General features: G+C 43.0%; 1 protein-coding gene across 4 annotated transcripts in view; it reads right to left on the reverse strand.

Annotated features, from left to right (window-relative positions):
- CEMIP (cell migration inducing hyaluronidase 1) overlaps positions 1–21,988 on the reverse strand; it is a 101,840-nt gene that overhangs the window by 33,872 nt on the left and 45,980 nt on the right. The window contains exons 1-11 of one of the 4 annotated variants that reach the window (XM_059858501.1): positions 17,410–20,993; positions 17,120–17,227; positions 14,081–14,233; positions 13,272–13,410; positions 12,274–12,510; positions 11,720–11,899; positions 7,741–7,811; positions 6,910–7,005; positions 6,160–6,281; positions 3,860–4,001; positions 2,844–3,035 (exon numbers count right to left, since the gene is read on the reverse strand). In XM_059858501.1, the coding sequence (XP_059714484.1) occupies positions 2,844–3,035; positions 3,860–4,001; positions 6,160–6,281; positions 6,910–7,005; positions 7,741–7,811; positions 11,720–11,899; positions 12,274–12,510; positions 13,272–13,410; positions 14,081–14,233; positions 17,120–17,195 (1,408 nt within the window). In that variant the 5' untranslated portion in view covers positions 17,196–17,227; positions 17,410–20,993. Of the gene's footprint in view, positions 1–2,843; positions 3,036–3,859; positions 4,002–6,159; positions 6,282–6,909; positions 7,006–7,740; positions 7,812–11,719; positions 11,900–12,273; positions 12,511–13,271; positions 13,411–14,080; positions 14,234–17,119; positions 17,228–17,409; positions 20,994–21,988 lie in introns of those variants that run through there. The other 3 variants (XM_059858503.1, XM_059858502.1, XM_059858500.1) reach the window with 3 other exon arrangements.

The raw sequence follows: 21,988 nt of genomic DNA on the forward strand, positions 1-21,988 counted from the left end.
ACAGTCTGTACATGAGGGCAGTTACTCCAGTAAAAAGTGCAAAAGATCAGAGCCTGTGCCCTCCCTCACTTTCTACACTGAGACTTGCAGATGTCCGTAGTTAAATAACTAAATCCTCCTAGAACCTGATGGCAATTGAGAATTAACTCCCTTAAGTTCTTTTGAAAAGCTCTAATCAATCCATTTCTAGGCAGTAAAAAAAGTATGAGTTTCAGCAGGAAGTATCAAATATAAATAGGACATGAGCTAACTAATGAGTTTGACTTTTTTGGCACAATATGCTAAACCATGTCTATTAAAATACCATTAAATTATGAGAGCATAAATTATATGAAACCTTGGTATGCCAAGTGGCTGCCACACCAAACTGGCTGTCCACAAAGCAGGAGTTTTCTGCCTTTTTTATAACAAAGAGACTCTTAAGTAGTTCAGATCTGACATTTACGTTTCATTTTAAAAATAAATAGAAAGGAGAAAAATAAAGATTAAAAGGGGAATAAATCATCATAGGTAGGAATGGTTTTATCATTTGTCTTTTAAAGGGAAAACTTTTTGAGTTCTCAGCTGCTAAACTAAACCTCTTAGGAAAATTAAGCCTTTTCACTTATTACAGATGACATCCCTCTGAGATCCTGTGTATAAATGTGTGTGAGGAAGGCTTTTCTCAGAAGGAGCAAAGCAATCTTGCCAACCTCCATAGCAAAAGGCAGGCAGACACTTATGATTAACGTTATTCTACACCCAATTACACCTGTGCTAAGACCAGGGGCCATTAGTGATCCTTGTTCTGGCTAATTACATGTCATGGCACAGGGCAGTGGATGAAGTGACACCACGGCCAGGCACAGAGCAGCTCTGGGACCTCCTGGCCCCAAAAGGCAGGGGACATCTCAGCCTTGCCAGCTTCTATTTCATCTAGACTGAACCTAGATTCAGGCAGATTATTTTGTTTTCTAGTGTGAATGTGGTTTTGTTAAGAAAGTTGGAAGTGATTTTATAATTGGACTAAGTTTTGCCTGGATTTATAAATCAGTGAAATCCCATTGACGTCAGTAGAGTTGCCTGGATATAAGAGAGACTTTGGCCCTGGTAATCATGTCATTTGTGGTAATAAAAGGAATGTCCTAATTCTCCTAAAGAGAAATTGGAAACCAACAGCACAATTGCTTTAACAAGTGTTTCCACTGCTTCTTTACTTGAAATTCACATGAACTTTTTTGTTGTTTTTAACCCATTATTTGTTTCCTTAAACTAACCTAGCTGTCACAGAAGATGAATGCAACTACATGAATTCCACAGATCCATCAGATTATGGGAAGCTGAAGACTCCTACACCATCTTTATTTTTACTGGCAATCTTCCAAGACCATCTTCATGATGTGACTTGTATCATACCAGTCTGAGTCCAACAGCTCAAAAGTTGCTCAAGAAAAATATTCAGCTTGGAAATGCAACTTCTTTGAAAGCACTAGACATTTGAAGTCATAAGACTATGATACATTCAGACTGTGAATAACATTTTTCTTGGCCTAATGCACATCTCCAACAATGGATGGCCAAAGCTCTGTGGGGAAGCAGCTGCCAAAGGAAGTGCATTGGTACCTTCCAGAAGAAGTTGCATCAGAGATAATGTTGAAGTGGTTCATTTCAGAGAACCAAGTGAACTCCCTGGTGCATTGGGTGCTCCAAGTGCCCTCATGGTTTCTCAGAAAGTCTTACTGTAAATGCAGACAAGACCTCTGCCTAGAGCCACAGCCAGCATGCAAGCAAAGATAAAGTCACATGCATGATTTACCACCAGGCAGATGCTGCCTCTGAAAGACAGCCTCGTCTACTACAGACTTTCACACTGTAAAATAGTGTTTGCTTTTGCAAATTATAGAAGCAAAATAATCCTCATCCATTCAGATAAGGGGCAGTTCATGTGGGGTTTCCATGCTCATCTTATCAGTGTGCCAAAACAAGGTTCTAGAAGGGAAAGAACTTCACAGACTCAAGTGAAGATTAAATCTCACACTCTGGGTTTCAGTTTTATGCTCGTGCTGGTAATAGTCTGTGCTTCATCATGGTTATGCTTCTTAATTGGATTCTATGTCCAGAGGCCATTCTACAATCATTGGACTACAAAATTCATTAATCAAAAGCAATTTGTTTTGCATTTGAGCTGGTCATACAAGAGAAAAATGCTGGGGCTCTACAAAGGCTCCCACTCCTCCTTCTCGGGCTGGCTCTGGCAGCACCCTGCCACTCCATCTCCCCAGTGCAGAGGCCCAGGACAACTCACTGGCTGCCAGAAATGTTTGGTTAATACATCACCTCTAAGCAATACTCTCTGGAGACACAGTAAACGGGAAACAGTAGCTTCAGTAGTACAAAACAGTATTTCTAAAATGTAAGATTACAGTTCTTGTTAAATAGAACTTAGGAAAGCAGCCAGCTGGAAATTACTTCATAGCCTTACAGTGTGTCCCAGTCTGCTCCTGCCCTAGCTCCCTCTTCCCATCAGCTGTGCTCATCTGCTTTCTAGGAAGTGGTATTTCAAATGCAGTTATTGCAAATCTCAAATACATAACCTGCATCTGTTCCCCTTAAGTAAATTCACCCACTCAATAGCATGCTTGGGGACAAAAATGGAGTCAGCTATGAAAAGAGAAGGCAGAAAGGAACCAAAATCAAATTAGATTGTTTCCAAGCATGAAAGTTATATATCCCAAAAGCATCTAACAACCAGCCATCAAATTCAGGTGTCTTTCAACATTTTTCAGTTCACCTTGGAGTCACCTCAGTGCAAATGACAGACCTGGTGAACTGCAACGCCAGAGCGATAAGACAAAGCACCTCACCTGCCACCTTGACCTGGGTGGGTCTGCAGGTTCTGCAGGGCAGCACTTGGAACTCCTCTGCCTGGTACATGGAGTAGTCAGTGCTGGCCACCACCAGCCTGTCCCCAGGTCCCCAGGAGCTCACATCATCCGCCAGGTTCAGGATCGTGCTGTTCACGTTGGTGTCAACGGTGACCGTCAGCTTCGGTTTCACTGAAAACCCAAAATGCAAGGGTGGGCAATTCAGTCCATCTCATCAGAAAAAGCTTGCTCCTTCTTTTTTCTTCCCCCCACATCCCTCCTCGGAGTGCCACCAAAAATTATTGTTTTCTCATGTTAAAAAGAAAATAAAAGTTAACTCCTTCAAACATGTTTTTTACTGGCTTTGGCTTGGCAAGCAAGAAAACAGGAAAGTATTTTTCTTTAGTTGCAGGCAGGTGGATTTTCCACTAACCCCAGGATAAATTTAAATGTAGCTCTTTGTGGCTCATTCTCACCACACCCACTTAGCAGCCGCTCTTGTGGGTGTTTGGTGCTGTTGTTTACAGCAGCCAAGTGGTCTTTAACCTAATGATGGTTTTTTCCAGCAAAACAACATTCTGCCACCCTTTTTTTCCTGCCAGCACCAAAAATCCTAATGACCTGTCTAATGGCCAGGGTAAGGATAGCGGTGTTGGAATGATTAACTACAAAATGACAGTTTCAAACCCTGTTGTCTTCACACGTTCTGATTGACAAATCCTACTTCATCCCAAAATGTTTTTGCAAAAGACAAGGAATTTACAGGAAAGAACTTGTCAAATATTTCTCACAGCCTTGCTGGGTATTTGAAAAACCACCCTGCTGCTTCTGTTAGTGCTCAGGAATTTTTCCTGAGATAAATCTTGGGCACTTCTATCTGAGTTCATGTCCATAGCCCAGCCCAAAGCCTTAACTTGGAAAAATTACAGAAGTTGTTGTGACACCCAGAAGGAGCCAGTCATGGCGGGACAGGATTTCTGCTGTTCTCTGTTCTGGCTTTCAGATGGGGCACATACCAGATTTGCCACACAGGAACCTGACTCTGTAGTTGTGGCAGCCCTCTCCTGTCTGGTCCTTGCCGTGGCACAGGAATTGGTAATCGTGGCCGCTCTTGTAGAAAACCTCTGTGGTTAAATCTGCTCCATCAAGAGTCATCGCCTGGAAAAGGGATGGAAATACAACTCAGGGGCTGCTGTGAGGTGAAGGGATTTCACCAAAACATCTGAGCCATCAGAAGAGGCCTTTGCTTTGTTTTGGGTGACGGCACAAGCACTGCCTAGCAAACCCCTGAGACGGGGCTCTCCAGCCAGCACTTCCAGCTGCTGCTCACACACAGCTGCTGCTGAGGTGCACACCTTTTCCTGTGTCTGTGCTAGACCATGGGCTGTTTGGGAGGAGTTTGTGAGCTTCACAAACAGCTGCCTCGGTGCCCTAGATTTTCTCTTGCCACTGGTTTGAGGGCAGATGGAAATGTTGAGCACGGATGCTTGCACCCAGATGAACTCATGGCTTCAAGCCTCTGCACTGCACTCATTCCACTGCTTGTGGCTAGGCTCTGTCTGAACCTTGCAGAAGAAAGGGGCTAGGGGTTTTATTTCTCCATTGCATGGATCAGTCTCTCAAAAAAAAACCCAAGGGTGCTGCAACACTGCTGCCTGTTCCAAAAGAAACAAGGAGAAAGTGGCCTTTTCTCACAGGCAAGTACCATCCTGTAGAGCTGCCTTGAGAAAAAAGGCTGTATCATGCCAAGAAGCAGTGAGATATGAAGCCTCTCTGCTGTTCCTGCTGGGGCAATGTCTCAGGGTCGTGTCAAATTTCACATTCTGTCTCTAGAGCTTGCATTTCTCTCGACCCTTTCACAAAAATGTGGTGCATTGCATGGGGCAATCCAAATACCACGTGCATTTTGGCAAGGCACCAGGAGAAAAGCCACCTTTCAATGAAGGGTCTGATACTGATTCTCTCACTCATGCAGGCTTTCCTTATTAATGAATCCACCCTGCTGCTGTGTGTGGGATTAGCACCGTCAGCTGGAGGAATGTGCCTCTGGCTGTGCTGTTCTGCTGTTATTATCATCATATCTTCGATTTTCTCCCATGTTCCAGAGCTGGGGCAGGCCAGCTGCTATAAATCAGTGTAGCTTTGTAAAAGCAATGAGCAGCACCAGATTACACTACCTAAGGATTTGCCCTAAGATCTGCAGGATAAACTGAAAAATGTCTCGCTTTTAGTATACATGGGGAAAAAAACCCAAACAACTTGTTTCACAGAAGAGGAAAAAAAAGGTTTGTTTCTAGAGCAGTGGAATATCTTCTTTCTGTTTTAACACACATTCTAGAAAGGGATGTATCATAAACATCTGACCCCTGTTTCGAACTAAGTTGTCACTTCTAATACACATATATGGAAGCAGAAATGAATGTGGATTTGGTAAGACCTGGCAGAAAATTACAGGGCAGTTTTTTCCTTTCTGTTCAAGAGAGATCCTTTATAACATCTAGCCCTGGAAACTTTCACTCATACAGTCAGCATTCCCATTTACTTCAATAGCCACATTCTTGTGAATAAGAACAGCTCCACTGGCTCAGAGCACACAGGAACCTTAGGCTCAGCCTCACACAGAAGTGAGGGATTTTATTGTCTCTTTCTAGGCAATGCTTCTGTTATAGGTAGACATAAAAAGTATATGGTGCTCATATACTAAAAAAATACCCTCATTTCTTGCTAGGCTTTTTTGTCCTTAAAGAGGTTTTTTGCAGTATCAGAAAAGGTATCTCCGTGCTCCTCATGCTGGCCTGATGGCATAATTATAATGCTTAGCTCCAAACAGAATTCAAATTTCTTTCCACAGAGATAAAACAATTGGTTCCAAGAAATGGCTGAAAGCTCACCAATATTTTTGACAACCTGCTACAGCTGGTAGTTGCACTGTCTTGTTACATTTTGTGATTAATTTTTTAGGTAGGGTCCATTCCAGGACCATTTAAAACCTTTGAAATTTTCATGTGCTTGCTCCTTTTAATCTTCCAGCAGGGAACCACATATTTCATGACAGCATCTGTGCTGTCCATGACCCATCTGTACATCTTTTCATGCCAGGAGCTGGAATTTACTGAAAGGAATTAAATTCTATCAAATTTGTCCCAGAACAATATGAGACTGTATACAAGATCTTGTCGGTTACATATTAGAGTAGTAAAATAATTGGTGTATTTTATTTAGAAACAAAAATTACTGACAAGCACAATTATTTTTGTGTTTCAGTGCCAGTCCAAAGAAGACTTGCCCCTCTAAAGCAAGTGGTAAGCCTGCCTACCTGGATGTCAATGGGCTGCCTGCAGATTTTGTCAGGATGAGCAGCTTTGAAGTCAGACAGCTTCTCCATGTCCTTAGATCTCGCTTTGTCAGGCTTCTCAAACCACTCTGTCCATTCTACATCTGGAGACAAGTGCAAACAAGTACAGTCATTTGAAAGTCAAGCTTAATGAGTGCAGCAAAAATGCACGAAGCATGAATATGATCTCGGATATCATTCACAAGTTTCTTCACTGATGATCTGATTCATGCCTCTTCCTGCCACTCTGTCAGCCACTTTTAATGATGCTGTGAAGTGCAACCAGCCAGGGGGGAGCAGAGTTATTAAAAGCTTCTTAATTGGCGTGTGCACTGTAAGCATTATTAATAGATACAGATTTTGGATCTGTGTCTGCCTTAGTTGCCATCTCTGATCTTCAGATCAAGTTGCACCAGCTACTGTGTGTTGTCTGAAACATGGGCATGATGACTGTGCAGTGAAAAGAAGAGGTTGTGTGTGATCTCTGAGACCATAGGAGATGGAATTTCATACCCAGTGCAGAAAAGGAAAAAGGATCCCAGTTATTCAGAGGGTCCTAGAGACAACTGGGGGAAGAATCTGTGAGTGATCATTAATTGGTTTAGTGATGACATAAATAGCAGCTAGCAAGTCCACTCATCCCAAATGGAAAAGGATTGCAGGAAAAAGGATGATTCACCCTATTTGTCAGCTATCTAGCACCAAGTGAAATAGACCCCATAGACCCCTCACCTTGAACCCACTCGCTGGTTGAAGAGACGTTAAAATGTTCTCCATTCTCAGCTTTGAATAGTTTGAATACTTTAGCCACAGCTGAGCCTTTGTGACCTGTTAAAAAAACAAAACATTGGTAAAATCATTGAAATCAATTGGTAAAATCATTGAATTTTACTTAATTTGTTAAGAGTAAGAACTTAAAATAATTGTGTCTGTGCATATTTGCATACTTTGACTACATTACTCAAAATTAGTTCTGCACAACTTCCAGAAAAAATTACTAATCTTGCAATGAGGCTTCAGACATTTTTGCAATTGCATGGATAATGAGGAAGAAAAATCTTCAAAAATGAAGAGAGAATAAAGCCCACAATTATTTGTCATTTATTACTATTTTTATTTAATGTTGTAGCAAGCTGTGTTATTCATGTCATGAGAAGACAGAAACTCAACAGTGCTCACAGGAGGACTTGAGGCTACTAATTCAGGATACACTGATTAAATGTTCAGCTGGTGTGAACTGGGTCTGTTCCACAGATTTGTGTCTTAAGAGAGGCAGTGTCTGAGCTCACTTTTGCTAGAAGGATTAACCCTGGTGCAGGATCTCACCTTTTAGCTAAAGGTTTGGATAGCCTAAGCTATCCCTCACTCAGCTGCTTCAGATGCATTAGTGGGAAGAAGCAATATATAAAAAGAGCATTCAATTTAATGTGTCAAACCACCAATTGCTCATAGCTTTGATGCAATGCAGTGGGAAGTATAAACTCCATTGATCAAATTAATCTCAGCTGTAAGTCCAGTAACTCCCAGACATCACGTCAAGACAGCATTTTGTGCATTAAATACCTTGATATTCAATGTGGTCTTCAACAGAAGAGGAGGGATTTCCTTTGATGGTAATAAAACTCCATGGGTGCCTGGAAAATGAAAATGAGAAATGATCAAGTAATGCTAAGTATGAGATGCATATTTCTTATAGCCCAATGTCCCTAAATTTCTCAAGAGGCACCACATCCAAAACAGTCTCATTAGTGTCACAGGCAGTGTAGTTAAAATTAATATTATCTTAACACTCTATATTTCTTCAGTAAATAAATCAGAAGAGAAGCAAATTTGAAGACAAATCCCCACTTAAAACTGTAACAAGTGTGTTTGTTTTTTAAATGAATGTTTGAAGAAACTTGTATATGACAGACCCAAGAGACACTGGCAACTCCTTGGGGAGCCTAAAAATAAATCTTCTGTGTGTGTGTGTACATGTGTATACACTGAGGAATATGAAAAGAAACCACTTCTGCTTAAATAAATTTAGCTCATGCTGAAACCCTGTATATGACAATTGTCTTTGGAATGACCCATGAGAATTTCTAATAGACAGACTGGCTGGCAAAGGACAGTAAAAATTCTTAGATAGTCTCTGCATATCTGGTTTCCTTCTTTGAACACTGAACATTGAACAAGGATAAAGGTTTACAGCTCTGAGTTGTCTATTCAAACCTGATCCCAAGTCAGAGTTCAGTTCATTATCATCTGATGGTTTTTGATCAAGTGGGTTCAGCCACCCTGGAGGATGAGAAAACAATGGAGACAGGGACTAAAGTGCCTCCCAACCTTGGGGGTGAGCCCAATTAGGAGGGGTCGGGGGGATTTTTATCTTCAAAGTAGAAGTAGTTCAGGCATATCTGCTCTTAATGAGTAAGAGAATAAAAAATATGCTTTTAGGATGGTAGGGAGACCGTCCTGAATTACCAAAAACTCCCATGGATTAGGTCATGTCTCTATAGTTATAAATATTTGGTCATTTCAATTGCATCAGGAGTCTTGCAGGTCACCTTACATTGGTGCAAGTGAAGTTCCAAACCACTCTGGTCTGGAACTCCAGAACAAAACACATGCAGACATTGCCAGAGAGCCACTAAAGCACACCCAGACCACGAGCTGGGGTTTGCTGGGATTTGCTGCTCTGGGGGCAGCAGGGGCAGGCTCGGGGTGAGCTCTGGTGCAGCCCAGGCTGTGCCATGGCCCTGGTGGACACAGCTGCTCAAGGGGACACTGTCTCAGCAGCGTGTCCTCAGCCCCAGCCCTGACCAGGCTGGGTGGGAGCTGCCAGCACCACTGCCTCGGGAGCCTGCCAGCGAGCCAGATGCTCCTGCTGGAAAATTTGCCTTTGTGCCAATTGCTGAAGGCACTGACAGGCTGTGATCTCCATCCAGGGAGAGAAGGGGGATGGGATCAGGAAGGACACTTTATCACTCAGCAGTCAGGATAGATTTTTTTGTTACTGTTATTATTTTGGTAAACCAAATTCAAAACAAACGACAAAAAATTATGATGCCTCAAAAATGATCTCAAAAAAATTTTTAAAGAATAAGGAGTTATTCACTTCTGCATCTCAAGGTTTGGCCCCATTTCATGTGTTAAAATACTTGTTTCTCCCAGTTATTTTACCACTAAAAATAGTTTTAAAGTCGTTCAACCCTGACACATAAGGACACATGCAATCTGTTTGGGCTGTATGAAATGAAGCGACCAGGAAGTCCAGAGCCAAGCAGGAGATATTTGTGTGGAATTCCAAAGAGAATAACTATGTCATCAAGTGCAAAAAGGCTTTCTCTTCATTTATTAGTAAAAGGGGGGAAAAATGGCTCACACTGAAAGAGTAAACACACTTTTCAGAAGGAAAACAATAGGAGAGGAATGCAAGATTTTCCTTTCATTCCTAATGAATGTTCTGGACTCAGCAAATAGGCAATTAAAAGAGATTCCAGGAGCACAGAAACAATTCTGAATAAATCAGCATTGTGCATCGGCTCTGCTACAGCAAGGGGGAGTTGCACAGCTTTACAATCTGGCTGGATACTGAGCAAGTGGAGATGGACAGGAATTTGCCCATTAACCCCCACCAACACCCCCTCCAGAAACCAACACAATCTATGACTGAATTACACTCTTATTTTCCCAGGGATGCCCATGGCCAGCCCCAGCCATCGCCAGGAGCAGAGAAGATTTGACAGCCAGGATTCAGCAGGAGCAGCCAGCAAACCCCAGTGCTGGGCAGGGAGTGGTGGCAGGCATGTTAGAAATAAAAATCCATCTGCTCTGCTTAGTCAGAGTCTGCCATGGCCACAGAGGGTAAAATGTGTACACACGTGTGTAATTTTCTCATTCTGAGCATTTTTTTCTAAGATACTAAAAAAAAAATTTCCAAAAGCACCTGTCAAGTGCATACATCCTTATTCATAGTTATAGATGTATCTGAAATGCAATCCACTATACCTAAAGCTTGTTTCACTGAAGTGGAAGTTCCATTTGCTTTAGAGGAAAAGCTTGGGTACACCCAAAGCTGCCTGTGTTCCACGGTGCCATCAAACTGCCTCTCTAAGTCTGGCCCCAGCTGCCATCCAGACAATGTGGTTTTTGAGAACTGATGAACTTAAACTCTGAGAACACTCCTAAAAATATGTTATTTTAAATAATGCACCAGATATTTTTCCACACACCAGTATGCTGGTGGAAGACAGTGTTGGCCAATTACTACCTCATTATTTATCCACATGTCTCTATAATTCATGGAATGCAATTTTGTGGTATTTCAGATAACAGCATGGCAAGGATTAGCCTTTTGACTGCAAACAATAGCAACACTGAAAGTCACACTTCCATGGATGAATTTCTGCAGTATTTCCATTATAAACATTGATGGCAAAATGATGAGAAACTTGCATTAAAACACCACAGCAGACTAAAAATATCAAGTGCAATTTACTTTTATAAACATATGCAAAAACTATCAATTCCTTCCTGTAGCAACATTGAGGAAAAAAGTATAATCATAATATGATTGAAAAATCTTGTTCTCTTTCCCTGATTCCAGCATTTGAAAAAACACCCAGCAGGCTACTGGCTCTAATACAGGGTCTAAATCTGAGAGCAAGAATTGCAGTGGTGGAGATAGCCTGGTTTTGGAGACCATTTCTGCCCTCCTTGTTGATTCTTTGAAATGTGTTGTCTGGTGCCCAGGAGCCCCTGTAACTTTTGACACAACCTCTCCATCAACCACCCCAGATCTTGCTCCATCTGTGTGTGCCCAGCTGACAGATGTCTCTTTCCACAAACTACTGTATTGAAACACTTCTCCCTACAATGCAGATTTTGTGTGTGTGTGTGTGTTCTGCAGACACCCTCTCAGTGCCTCATTAAAAAACCTACATAAATTCAGATAAACACAAAAAATATAATGGCTACAGTTGGGTAAATAGCAAATATTCTCAACAGTCTGCGTGCCAACACAGACACTGCTTTGGCCACAGAAGTATTTACAGTCCACACCATAAATCCATGTTTGCTAAATTTCAGTGCTGCACAAGTCCCCAGACCTGTATTGGACCAGCAGAGGAATGTGCTGTATGTGTGTCTGTATGTATGTGCTGGCTGCACAGCAATTATTGTGCTCTCCCTCATGCTCAGCCCATCTAATCCTCTGTGTGTGTATGAATGTGCTTCCTAAATCTTTGGGGGATGGCTTGAAAATAAATTGGAATAAGCAACCTGTGGGAACAATATCTTGGAAAACCATCTTTTTTAATGTGAATCATATGCTATTCCTCAATCTGCTAATAAAAATACCCAATATAGATTCTGAGTGCATCTGAAACTATCTAATTGCCTGCTAAAACTGCACATTGAGATGTTTCCCTCTTTTTTTTTTTTTTTTTTTTTTCCCATGTGAAAGAACTTTGTGACTTTGAAAGAGTGGAACTATTTGGACATCTCAGGAACATAATAAAGCCTCTGTGCTGGGAGAACTGGCAGGACTGGCACATACCTAAACCCAAGGTGGAGGAAATGCTTGCTGCCCAGTTTGGTCATTGCTTTCCTGGCCAAGTCATCCAAGTTTCTGGATCCTTCATCATTCACTGCGACCGACAGGATCATGCCATTTGCAACTCTCCCCAAGTACTGAGCCAGGCGGACACTTTCCTCTTTTGCTCTGTAGGTATCAAACCTGAAATGATCAAAAACACCCATAAACATTTACTGCAGCATTCACCACACCTTTATGTACTGAAAAGCAAGTGCTCTAAAGGAAGTACTCTTTTGTATTGCTCACTGTGCATTACCCTGCTGCAAGAGCACTTGTCTAGCAGGGTGTGTTAGGGGGTTCTGTTAAGCCAAATTGATTAAACTCTAATTGACAAACTGCAAGGTGTAACACTGCTCACTCTGTGGTTTTGGAGATGGCTGGTCTAGGAGGAATTGCACAGACATGCAATTACACCCATTCAAACAAGATGCTGGAATGTGTTTGAGCTTGCTGAGATGCTGTCCCCAGCCTGTTCCCCACAATCCTCACATCCAGGCAGCCAAAGGGTCACTCACCGATCTGAATGGACAACTGCCCCTGTCTTTGGGTCAATAACATGGACAATGACACCTCGGTGGCCCCAGCTCCTCTCGAAGTAATATCCACCTTCTTCCATGCCACCAGGATGGAGAGTCTTGTTTAAGAAAGTCCAGGACAGTTTTTTCTTTCCGTGGATCTCAAGAGTGCCACCTTTGCTGACTCCAAGGTACTTCCTTCCAAAGTAAGGATTTGGCTGGCTGCCGTCATCCGCTCTAAAGCAGGGAGGGAGAAAAGGGACCAGGTTTGGATTGTTCTGAGTCAAGGAACTGCTCTCCTTGTGCTGCTGAGACCCAAGGAGAGAAGGCTCAAAGTGTGCTGTGCATTTCTTTCAGGTATTCCAAGAATCAGGAGCTGCCCATTTAAAAAAATAGTAGCAGCTACCAAGGACTAAAAGCAATTGGGAACATAGCTTATGCATGCTATATGCATTATATCCAGGCCAGAGGAGGCCTGGAGCCCAGACTGAATGGCATATCTGTGTTTTTGAATTCTGGAGGCAGGCAAGACCCTAACCAGGAGCTAAGAGGTCCAGTGGTTATTAAATATTAATTTAGCATCCTTGAAATTTTAAGAGATCCTGTACCAATCTGCAAGACATAAACATATTATCCTTCAGCTCACAACTCCCATATGGAAAGAAAGGAGGTTTAGAGAGGAGAACTTTTAGACAAAAACAACTCCTCAGGATTTAAGCCTATTCTGGAAAATCAGTTTGAGTTGTGGGAAGGTGCATACTGATTCTCTAGCATGCCCAAACACCCCAGTGTTCATATCCCAGTAGAAGAGAAAAAAATCCAAAACCTGCATCAATTTTTGTGGGCCGTTTAAATTGTTAAAAAGTTGCTGAACTTTGCCCAGAGCACTGATGATAAGTATACCTGAGAACATGTCATTTTAAGGTACATTTTCATTCCTTGACATGGAAGAGAGATGCCAGAACGTTCTAAGGTAGTATTTTATCACGCATACATACCGCCCATATAAGATGATGACCACATTGCCTTGGTAAGGGCACAGCTCACTGCCAATGTGCAGCTCTCCATCATTTTCAATGAGTATGTGTCTTGTGCGTAGAATGATGGGCTGCACATCGTCTTTGATCACTAATTTTCCTAAGGAGAGAAGGTTATGACATTTGCTTTATCACCCAGCAGCTCATGTGAGGTTGTGGTATCATTGTGCTAAACCCAGTGCTGAACTGTCTTCTCAGTTTTTAAAAAATTCTCTTCATACACCCCAAAACATCTCTCAATACAAATCCTGAAAACATTGGTTTCTATTCAGTCCAGGTCTTGAAGAGTGCAAATAAGATTTACATGGAAGAGGACCCATTCAAAACTGAGACAGAAGTCTAGAGTTAAGATGAATGAAAGCTATTCATGCCAGCAACACTATGGTTCTGTCCCTGGAGACAAAGAGGGACATAAGCATCTGCCCTGTCCTGAGGCCCTGATAACACAACTGCTGCAGTATGATGCTGTCAGGCCAGTGGCTTGGTAAAAAAAATGTTTTTGAAGCAAATTGCAGAAGTAGAGCTGGTAATTACACTGAGCTACTTGTGTAAATTCTCCAGACAGGACAGAAATTAGCCTGGTCACAATGGCTAAAGAGTCTCAGCACCTCAGCTGCCACCCAGCCCTGTACTGAGGTAAAGCTGGGCTTGCCCAGTCGCCACCCCCTTCTCAGCAAGAAGCAAGAAGCTCTCCCAGCACGATCCCCAGGGATTTAAACAGTCCCAGTGGAGAGCAGAGTGCAGGCAGCCTTGGCAGCAGCAGGTTTTACCTCCATCAGTGATGTGGATGGAGTGCACAGTCGCAGAAGAAGAGAGCAGCAGCTTCCTGCCCTTGCGGATTTCAACGCGGTTTTCTTCATTGTGACCCGGGTTCCAGACTTCTAACTCGGGCTCTCTGTCAGGACATGTGACAGCTGCTTCTGCTGGGCAAAGATGGAGAGAGAGGACAGTCAGTGCTTGTTTGGAGGGAGACAGGAAGCTCTGCACCTGGGCATCTTTACAGTAGCATTCAGCATCAGCCTCTTGGCTGACTCCCTGGAACACAGCAATACCTCAGTGCACCAGGGCACATGTGGGTCACGACCAAAAGAAAACAAACAACAGCTTGAGCTGTATGGTTTTCTGTTTTCTGGAAGAATGGAAAAACCCAATGCAAAGGAGCCTTGCAGGGGATGCAGTTTCTAGAAAACTACTGAAGAGGGACTTTCACTGAGCCCTTCCTGCAGTGACATGTAGCTCTGTTCATACCATCTATACACAAAGCCCAGGGAAGGTGTTGATAAAAGGATGAAACTACTACCTTTAAAAATGCCCCCAAAAACCTGCTTTCATTAATATAAAAATGTTAAAATATGTTTGCATTATATATTTTCCCTGGAGATAAAAAAAGAGACCAAACTAACATGGAAACACCAAGCACCAAGCAATTACCAGCACATCCAGTAACAGAGAGCACCAGGAACCTCACAAGTGTATCTGGGTTTGTGAGCTTTTCCAGGCAGAGGCAATAAGGATTCATTCACTTTGGGATCACACATCTGCAGTCTCCACACACCAATTTGATGATGGGCTGCCATGACGTGTTGGTCTGAACAGCTCTCATACCACATGCAAGAGTCTCACGTTGCAACTATTTATTTCAGATAAAATATTTCCCTGGTACAACCTCAGTTGATATGTGAGCATCTAATCAACAAATATGATATGTCTTACTGTAATCAACAAAACTGTGAGTGAGAGTCTCAAGTGTGATGCATATTTTCTGAGGGTAGAACCCTTTCTAATCCTTGGAAGCTGAGGTCAGTGGAAGTTTGAACAATGAGCCCTTTGCCTTCAGAAAGGGCTGGGAGTTCTCACCAGCTCTGCAATTTTTATCCCTTAAAACAAAAGCACCATGGAGAAAAGTACAGGACCAACAAATCAGTGATGATGGGTATGGGATAAACACCTTGACCTCAGCAGGGTTATGTCTCTGGAACTTGGTATAGAAAAGTTGGGTGGGTTTTGCCCCACAGGTACTAATGCCTCCAGGTAATGGAAAGGACAGTGATGTGAATCCAAGCAAGGAAACATTTCCTGCTACTGGTGCAGTCAACAGGCAGTTGTTTTGTGCTGCCACTGTGGAACTTGAAGGACATCTGTAATTCCACTGCAACAAAAACAAAATCTGTCCATCTGCATTCAGTTTGCCCTCGCATTCCTCCACCAGCTTCATATTTTAAGAAAACAATAGAATTGGACCAGCCCTGGCTTTAAAGTCTCCAGAGCCCAAATAAATCTCAGTTTTCAAGGTGAGTGAGGGATGTTTCCTGTGGGCTGCATAGACCTGTCTCTCTGCAAACTTTTCCCATATACATGAAGTAAATCAGAGAGGGACAATAATCTACCAGGCTGCAAGTCAGATACAGATAAATATCCAGGACCTGATTTTGATACCACTGTGCCAGCTGGAAGCTGGAATTGCATTAATAATGTGAGAGGCACTCCCTCTGATTTACAGTAATTGAGAAAAATGAGGAGGTGTTTCTGGGTTCCTACCAGAAGCCACACAGAATTAATAAAAGTTAGAAAAGATAAATGTTTCAGACAGGGAATGGGGCTTGCATTGTAAATAGATGTTCAAATAAAGTGCAACACACTGAAAACAATTTTTTTTTTTTTAAATCTGTTATTTCCCTGAGAATAAGGATAATAGAAAAAATTTGCTCATGATGAGAAGTGATATAAAACCAAGAGAATCAATTCAAATGTAAAGGTATAATTTATCAATTAAACCTTAATTAATCAATTCAAATGTAAAGGATAAAATCTTATTCATTTTTCCATTTACTTGAATATGCTACTATGAAAGGAGCTTCCTGCACTCTCAAAAGATAACTTGTGCCCCCAAACTCATTATTTTGAAACAGAGAGGCACACAGGGAAGCCTAGGGGAAATCAAGAGGAATTTAGGCTGGTGTTTGGGATGACAAACAGCAAAAGCCAACAAACCAGAAGCAGAGGACCCAAATTCCCAATTTCATTAACCAATTTGTAGCAGGAACTTTGCACATCACCAGCATCTGCTGTGCCAATGACACCATCAGGCTGAGCATCTTCTGCCAGCTGGTCCAGTTACCTTGACAGCTTGATTACTGCCTTCATTGTCATTTTTAAAATAAAAGTGCAAATCCTACCCAGCACAAGGCATTAACTGAATGTTTGCTTCTTGACCAAAAGGGCCTGAGCATGACAATGAGAGGTTGCTTCATGCAGCTGCAGTGTTTGGGGCAAGACATATGGTCTCTTTGTTCCAAACAAATACAAACCTCCAAACTAGCTCTATACAGAATATGTAAATCAAGTTCCCCTTTCCCCCTTCCCTAAAATGCTTAGTAAAAAACCAGCCTGGAAGAGACAAAACCCAAGGGACAGGAGTGTCCCAGGCCAGAGCTTTTTGCTTTCCACATCTGGGCTTGAGAAATGCAGGAGAATGCTTGCCTTCACCTCCCTCAGCCACAGCTATTAGACCTGAGGTTTCTTTTGCTATTTCTTTGTGGCAGTTTGTTGGGTTTGTGTTTGGTTTAAGGATGTGTGGCAGAGTCTGAGGCATTGCTGAGGGTACTTTCACCTGCTCAGAAATTCCAGTCTTTGCCACTCCAGCTGCCCTTGACTGGATATATTGGCACACCAGAAAATTGCTTTTCTCCTGAGTTTTTTCACTCTTTCCTTGACTCTTTTTATACAAAGAGTGAAAAGCTGGTCAGTTTAAACCTATTAAAAATAGCATTACAAACCATACCCTTTTTCCCCATGGCAAGAAGACTTACCTGTGCTTACTGAAGAGACTATGAACAGAAAAAACCCCAAACTTCCAGCCAGACTCTTGGAGGTAGGTAGAGCCATTCTTCAGGATCTTCAATCCTCTGTATGGACAACTGTGAAAAAAGAATATCAAGAAAATGTCGCTTTTTTATTTTTCCTCAGCTCATTCACGGCACCAAAAAAAAGAAAGAAAAAAAAAACCACAAAAAAAGAGAAAGAAGAAGAGGGTGAAAACACCTTTGCACTGATTCAGGAGCAGCCTGAACAGAGCAAGGAGCCATGGGCAGCTCCTCACCCTTTGTTTGGTTTAGGATCAACCCACTCGGGAATCCAAATAGACACTCAGAGAGCAGCCACCAGCTGTAACCAAAAACGCCTTAGGAATGTGGCATAAACACATCCAGTGTCAGGACTCTCCAGGGCTGCATATTCACATGTGCTAGAAAGTAATGAAACACAACAGAGAAGGCGTTTGCAGAGTGACAAATTTTTGTGGAGTAACCTTTGGGCGGCACCTCTCTCCCCCCAAAACACCCACACATTTTTAGCAGTGGTGTTCTGTGTAACCCCCAGATAAACTGTACTCACACTTCCAACCTGAAGCATGCAGTTTCTTAGATTTCAGATCTGAGAAAATATTGTCTATGTAGTGTGCCAGCTCAGAATTTTCTTGCAAAACCAAAAGCTGCTTTTGAATCCAGTCTACCTAATGTTGTTTTTGGTTCTTCCGTAGCCAACCCCCAGCAAAAACAAACAAGCAGTGTCATGAAAGTCAAAGTTAGAATTAATGTGATTCTCTCTGGTCTCCAATGATTGATTCTGCAGCTCTGCCCCGGGCTCATGACAATTTATGGACATGTGTATTCACAGGGAGGCAAGGACACCCACTTCTGTATTCATAAGGCACTGTTTAAAATTCACATGTAGTCCTTGGAGTCTTCAGGTTTTATCATATAAGCCAGTGTCTGGGGAATATCAAAGACATTTATTTGTAGCTGTCATGTCACATCCCACTGCTGAAACTGGATAAATGTATGCATCACACAGTTTAGTTCAACACACAAAAAAACCACTGAAAAACAATTCCAGGCTACCCCAATTTCTTTAGAGCAAAAGCAAACACTATTTTCCATGTCACTTGTTAAACAACAACAAAAACACAAGAAAGAGAATGGAAGAAGCCAGGATTTATTCTGGTGCAAATTTTGTAGTGTATATGTAAAACACATCTGTACTGTTCATAAAGGTGCCACAGCTCAAAGTACAATGACAGGTTCAAAACACATGTAATCCAGTGATTGCAGTAAAAATAGCACTAGGACCAGATTTTACAGGAAATATTTTGCCAGGGAAATGTTTGTTTGCTTTGGTAGAGTGTATTTGACAGCCCTGAGCTCTGGAAACAGCATAGACTCAGGGCTTGGTAGAGTCTATCAGGTGCTGAAATGCTGTTAGAGAGCAGTGGAAGAGAGGAATGCACTTAGCAGTGCTATAACTTGGAATGATGCACATTATCAGAGAGCAGCGCCGCCGCCGTGGAATTTGTGCTAGAACCAGGCTGCACGTGTCTGACATTTTAACAGCATTAACCATCAGCTTTGGATAAGCCAGAGCTCTTTCAAAGAAACATTATTAGAGGTGCACCCAAAGTACAGCAGTCACCATTAAAATGCCAGGATTTATTAGTGATTATTACAGAGCCTGATCTGCAGACCCAGTCGTTAGGCTCTGCTGGAATGATTGAGGAAGAACTAAACAAGAGGTAATACCACAGGATGGTCATTGCAGATAAACAGCATTTCTCACAGTGTGGACACAACTGTGTGTTAGTGCTCCATAAAGCCAGATTCCAACCAGTGAGGTTTGGTCATAATATATACTCAGATGATATAAGGTTTCACAGGAATAAAAAGAAGGGACTGGTTTTTTGACAGTGGCATGCATTTGCTCTCCTATTGCTGTGTAGGTAGCAAAGAAATGTTTTTGTTCTGCCCCATTAAAAGCTCAAAGGAGTTTTTTTGAAACCTTACCTCTGACACAGACCTGTAGCAAACAGGTAGGAGACTACACCAAGAAATTTCTCAGCCTTTGCTCTCTTTAGAGCCAGGAGCTGCACAGTACTCACCATCAGGTTGTGGAAAATGGCTTCTGATTTTATATCCCTTGTTGCTCACCAGGGACTGCTTCCCTGACTGCATCCATCTTCATCAGCAGAGCTCAAAACAAGCAATCAGACACTGGGAAGACATGTCATTTTCAGAGGCATCAGCTGTGTGCCAGGGCTCCGATGTTTTCACAGTGTCTGATCTGCCCCAGTCCAAAGAATATCCTGCTTATTTTGTGGCTGAGGCAGGGTGTTTGATTCAGCTCACAGCAAGCCCGAGTTCACTGCAGTGTTAGTATTAACTGGCACTTGGGTTGGAAAGGCTGGGAGCCAAGAGGGCCAAGAGGATCTGACTCCTCTGATTCAGCTCTGACTAACACCGGGCTGGAAAAATGCTGCTCGCAGGATAATCTCAGGAATTTTCCTTCTAAACCTCTCCATTCAGCATCTTTCCCAAATACTGGGTCCAAGCAGTGGCATGTCTGGTTTGATTGTTCAGTATAAGAGGAGGAAGAGATAGTGATTCCCCTGGTCCCTGTGGTGCAGGAGCAGGCTCAGGAGCAGTTATCTCCTGCCAGGCAGCGCTTTCCTGGCTCAGCTGGGAGCTGAGGGGATACAGCCACACATCCTTGAGCAGGCTCCAGCTCTGATGTAACCACCAGTGTCAACAAATCTCCCTGCAGACTCGGGCTCTCAGAGCACAAGGGCCGTGCAAGTGGCTGCCTAAGCCTCACATCTCCAGCCTTTCTCAAATACCATCTGGGACTTCTCTCTTGGGTGAGAAAAGCTTTTCTATCTAGCCATTAAAAGCTGCCTGGCAATGGCAAGTGGGACTCATATCCTTGGATCTGGCAAGGCAGACTCTCTGAAATGATTCCCAGCTGCTGAACCTTTCCAAAAAGTGAACAATAGCAGCAGACAATGCTAAAAGTAGATGCAGGAAACCATCGGTCTTCAGCTGGCCACTACCAGGTGTCAGCAGCAATGCTGTATTAGAGAGCACACTGCAGAGAGGAATCCCTTCCACCACCCTCCCCATGGTTTAATGCTGGAGGCAGCACACTGAGGACAATCCTGAGAACAAAACGGTGAAGAAAAGCTCTGAGGAAGCTGGAGCCTCCCATGCTGGGGTCACACAGACACCCTGAATCTGAAGGGTCAGAGTGGAGCTCTCCAGGCTCATTCAGAAACGCACGCCGTGACTGGACCCCTTGCACAGCTCTGGACCAGCCACCCAAACCTGGCAACAAAATTTTTTAAAGTTACTCCCAATACTGGGTGTTCAGAAGTGCTTTTTTGGCCTGACCTGACGCTCTTTGGAGGATGCACCTTCAGCATCTGCTGGAGACAGCTCCTTTCAGTATGTCAAGCAGGGCATAGTGGGATCATTCACAAACCATTAAAAATGAGGCAAGGACTGGAAAAAAGCAGCAGCTACCTGATCTCTCCTGAAGAAGATGTCAAACAGGGGCAGCAAAGATGTGGCTTCTGTTGCTGCTACTGCCCAGTGAAAGAGACCACCAACCTGCCTGGAGGCAAAGTGGGGATCCAGCAGAGAACAGGGAAGGCTCACAGGGAAAAGAAGCCTTTTACCTGATGGGGAGTGAACTCCTAGCAAACGCTAAAGTGCCCCAGGGGCCTCCTCTGCAAGGGAGATGCTCTCAGAGACCCTGAGGGGTCAGTGCCAGGGCCGTGGTGCACCAAGCCCAGACCCTCCCACAGCCACCACTGATGCTGAGGCTGCAGCAGTTTCTGGTCTGAAACCTTGTTGCATCTTTCCCCATGCATATGCAGGGAGGCCAACATCGATTAGGAAGCTGATCCTGAGAGAGGGAGGAGCTGTTGAATTCACGCCTCTGCTCCCTTCTTGCTGACACTGCACGAGCAGCAGGTCCCCTCGCCCAGCTCGTGGAATTTTGCATTTTAGCCCCAGCTGGGAAGATGGATTTGAGGTGCACGTTTGCTTTTCTGACCTGAGAACACGCCAGCCCTTGCTACAGTGACATACAGAGGGGATTTTCACACACCCAGCCACAGGCACAGCTAAAGCCTTCAGAAAATAAACACAGGAATTTCTGGGGATTGCTAATGGAAATGCTGCTCAGTCCCAGAGCATGGCAGAGCATAGCTGCCTCTGCTCCACATCTCTTTCTTCAGCTTGCCACCCACACATCAGCTGCTCGTTTTTACTAGCAAGAGGAGGAGGATTAAACTCAGGAACAGACTTTAATTCTCAATGAATCAATACTGGAGTCAAAAGCAACATTCTGACTGTTTTCCCAGTGAACCTTGGTTTCTTATAAATTTATCTAATAACTTTCTCAACAAGAAGGTTCTGCTCACATATTCTGTATAAACATCACTGCAAATTCCTTGGTTCCTTATGTCCATAAAAATAGATTCTGAATAAGAAGCAGGAGTTAGAGGAGATTTTTACAATGAATAAATTAAAGAAAAAGAAGGTGTTTGCTAATTTGTTACAATATTGGCAAGCTATTTTGAGACAGAAATAAAAGGGGGAAAGTAGGGGTTTTAAAGCTATACTTTTTTGAAGAATTTACTTTTTTTTTTTCTTTTTCCAGAGGTTTACAGACTTTGAAGAGGAAAGGAAGCAATTTTTGGCTCTGTTTAAACAAAATCATTTGCAATTCCCATCACTCCACCCATCTGAGGCTGACTGAGTCCCAGTTTCACATGCTTTCGAAGTGCTCAGCATTTCACTGAATCAAACCCTCCTCCACCACATGAAGTTTTCAAGGCACCAAAGGAG

The sequence above is a fragment of the Haemorhous mexicanus genome, chromosome 13 (genome assembly GCF_027477595.1).
Source record: "Haemorhous mexicanus isolate bHaeMex1 chromosome 13, bHaeMex1.pri, whole genome shotgun sequence".
In the NCBI taxonomy this organism is placed as follows: Eukaryota; Metazoa; Chordata; class Aves; order Passeriformes; family Fringillidae; genus Haemorhous; species Haemorhous mexicanus.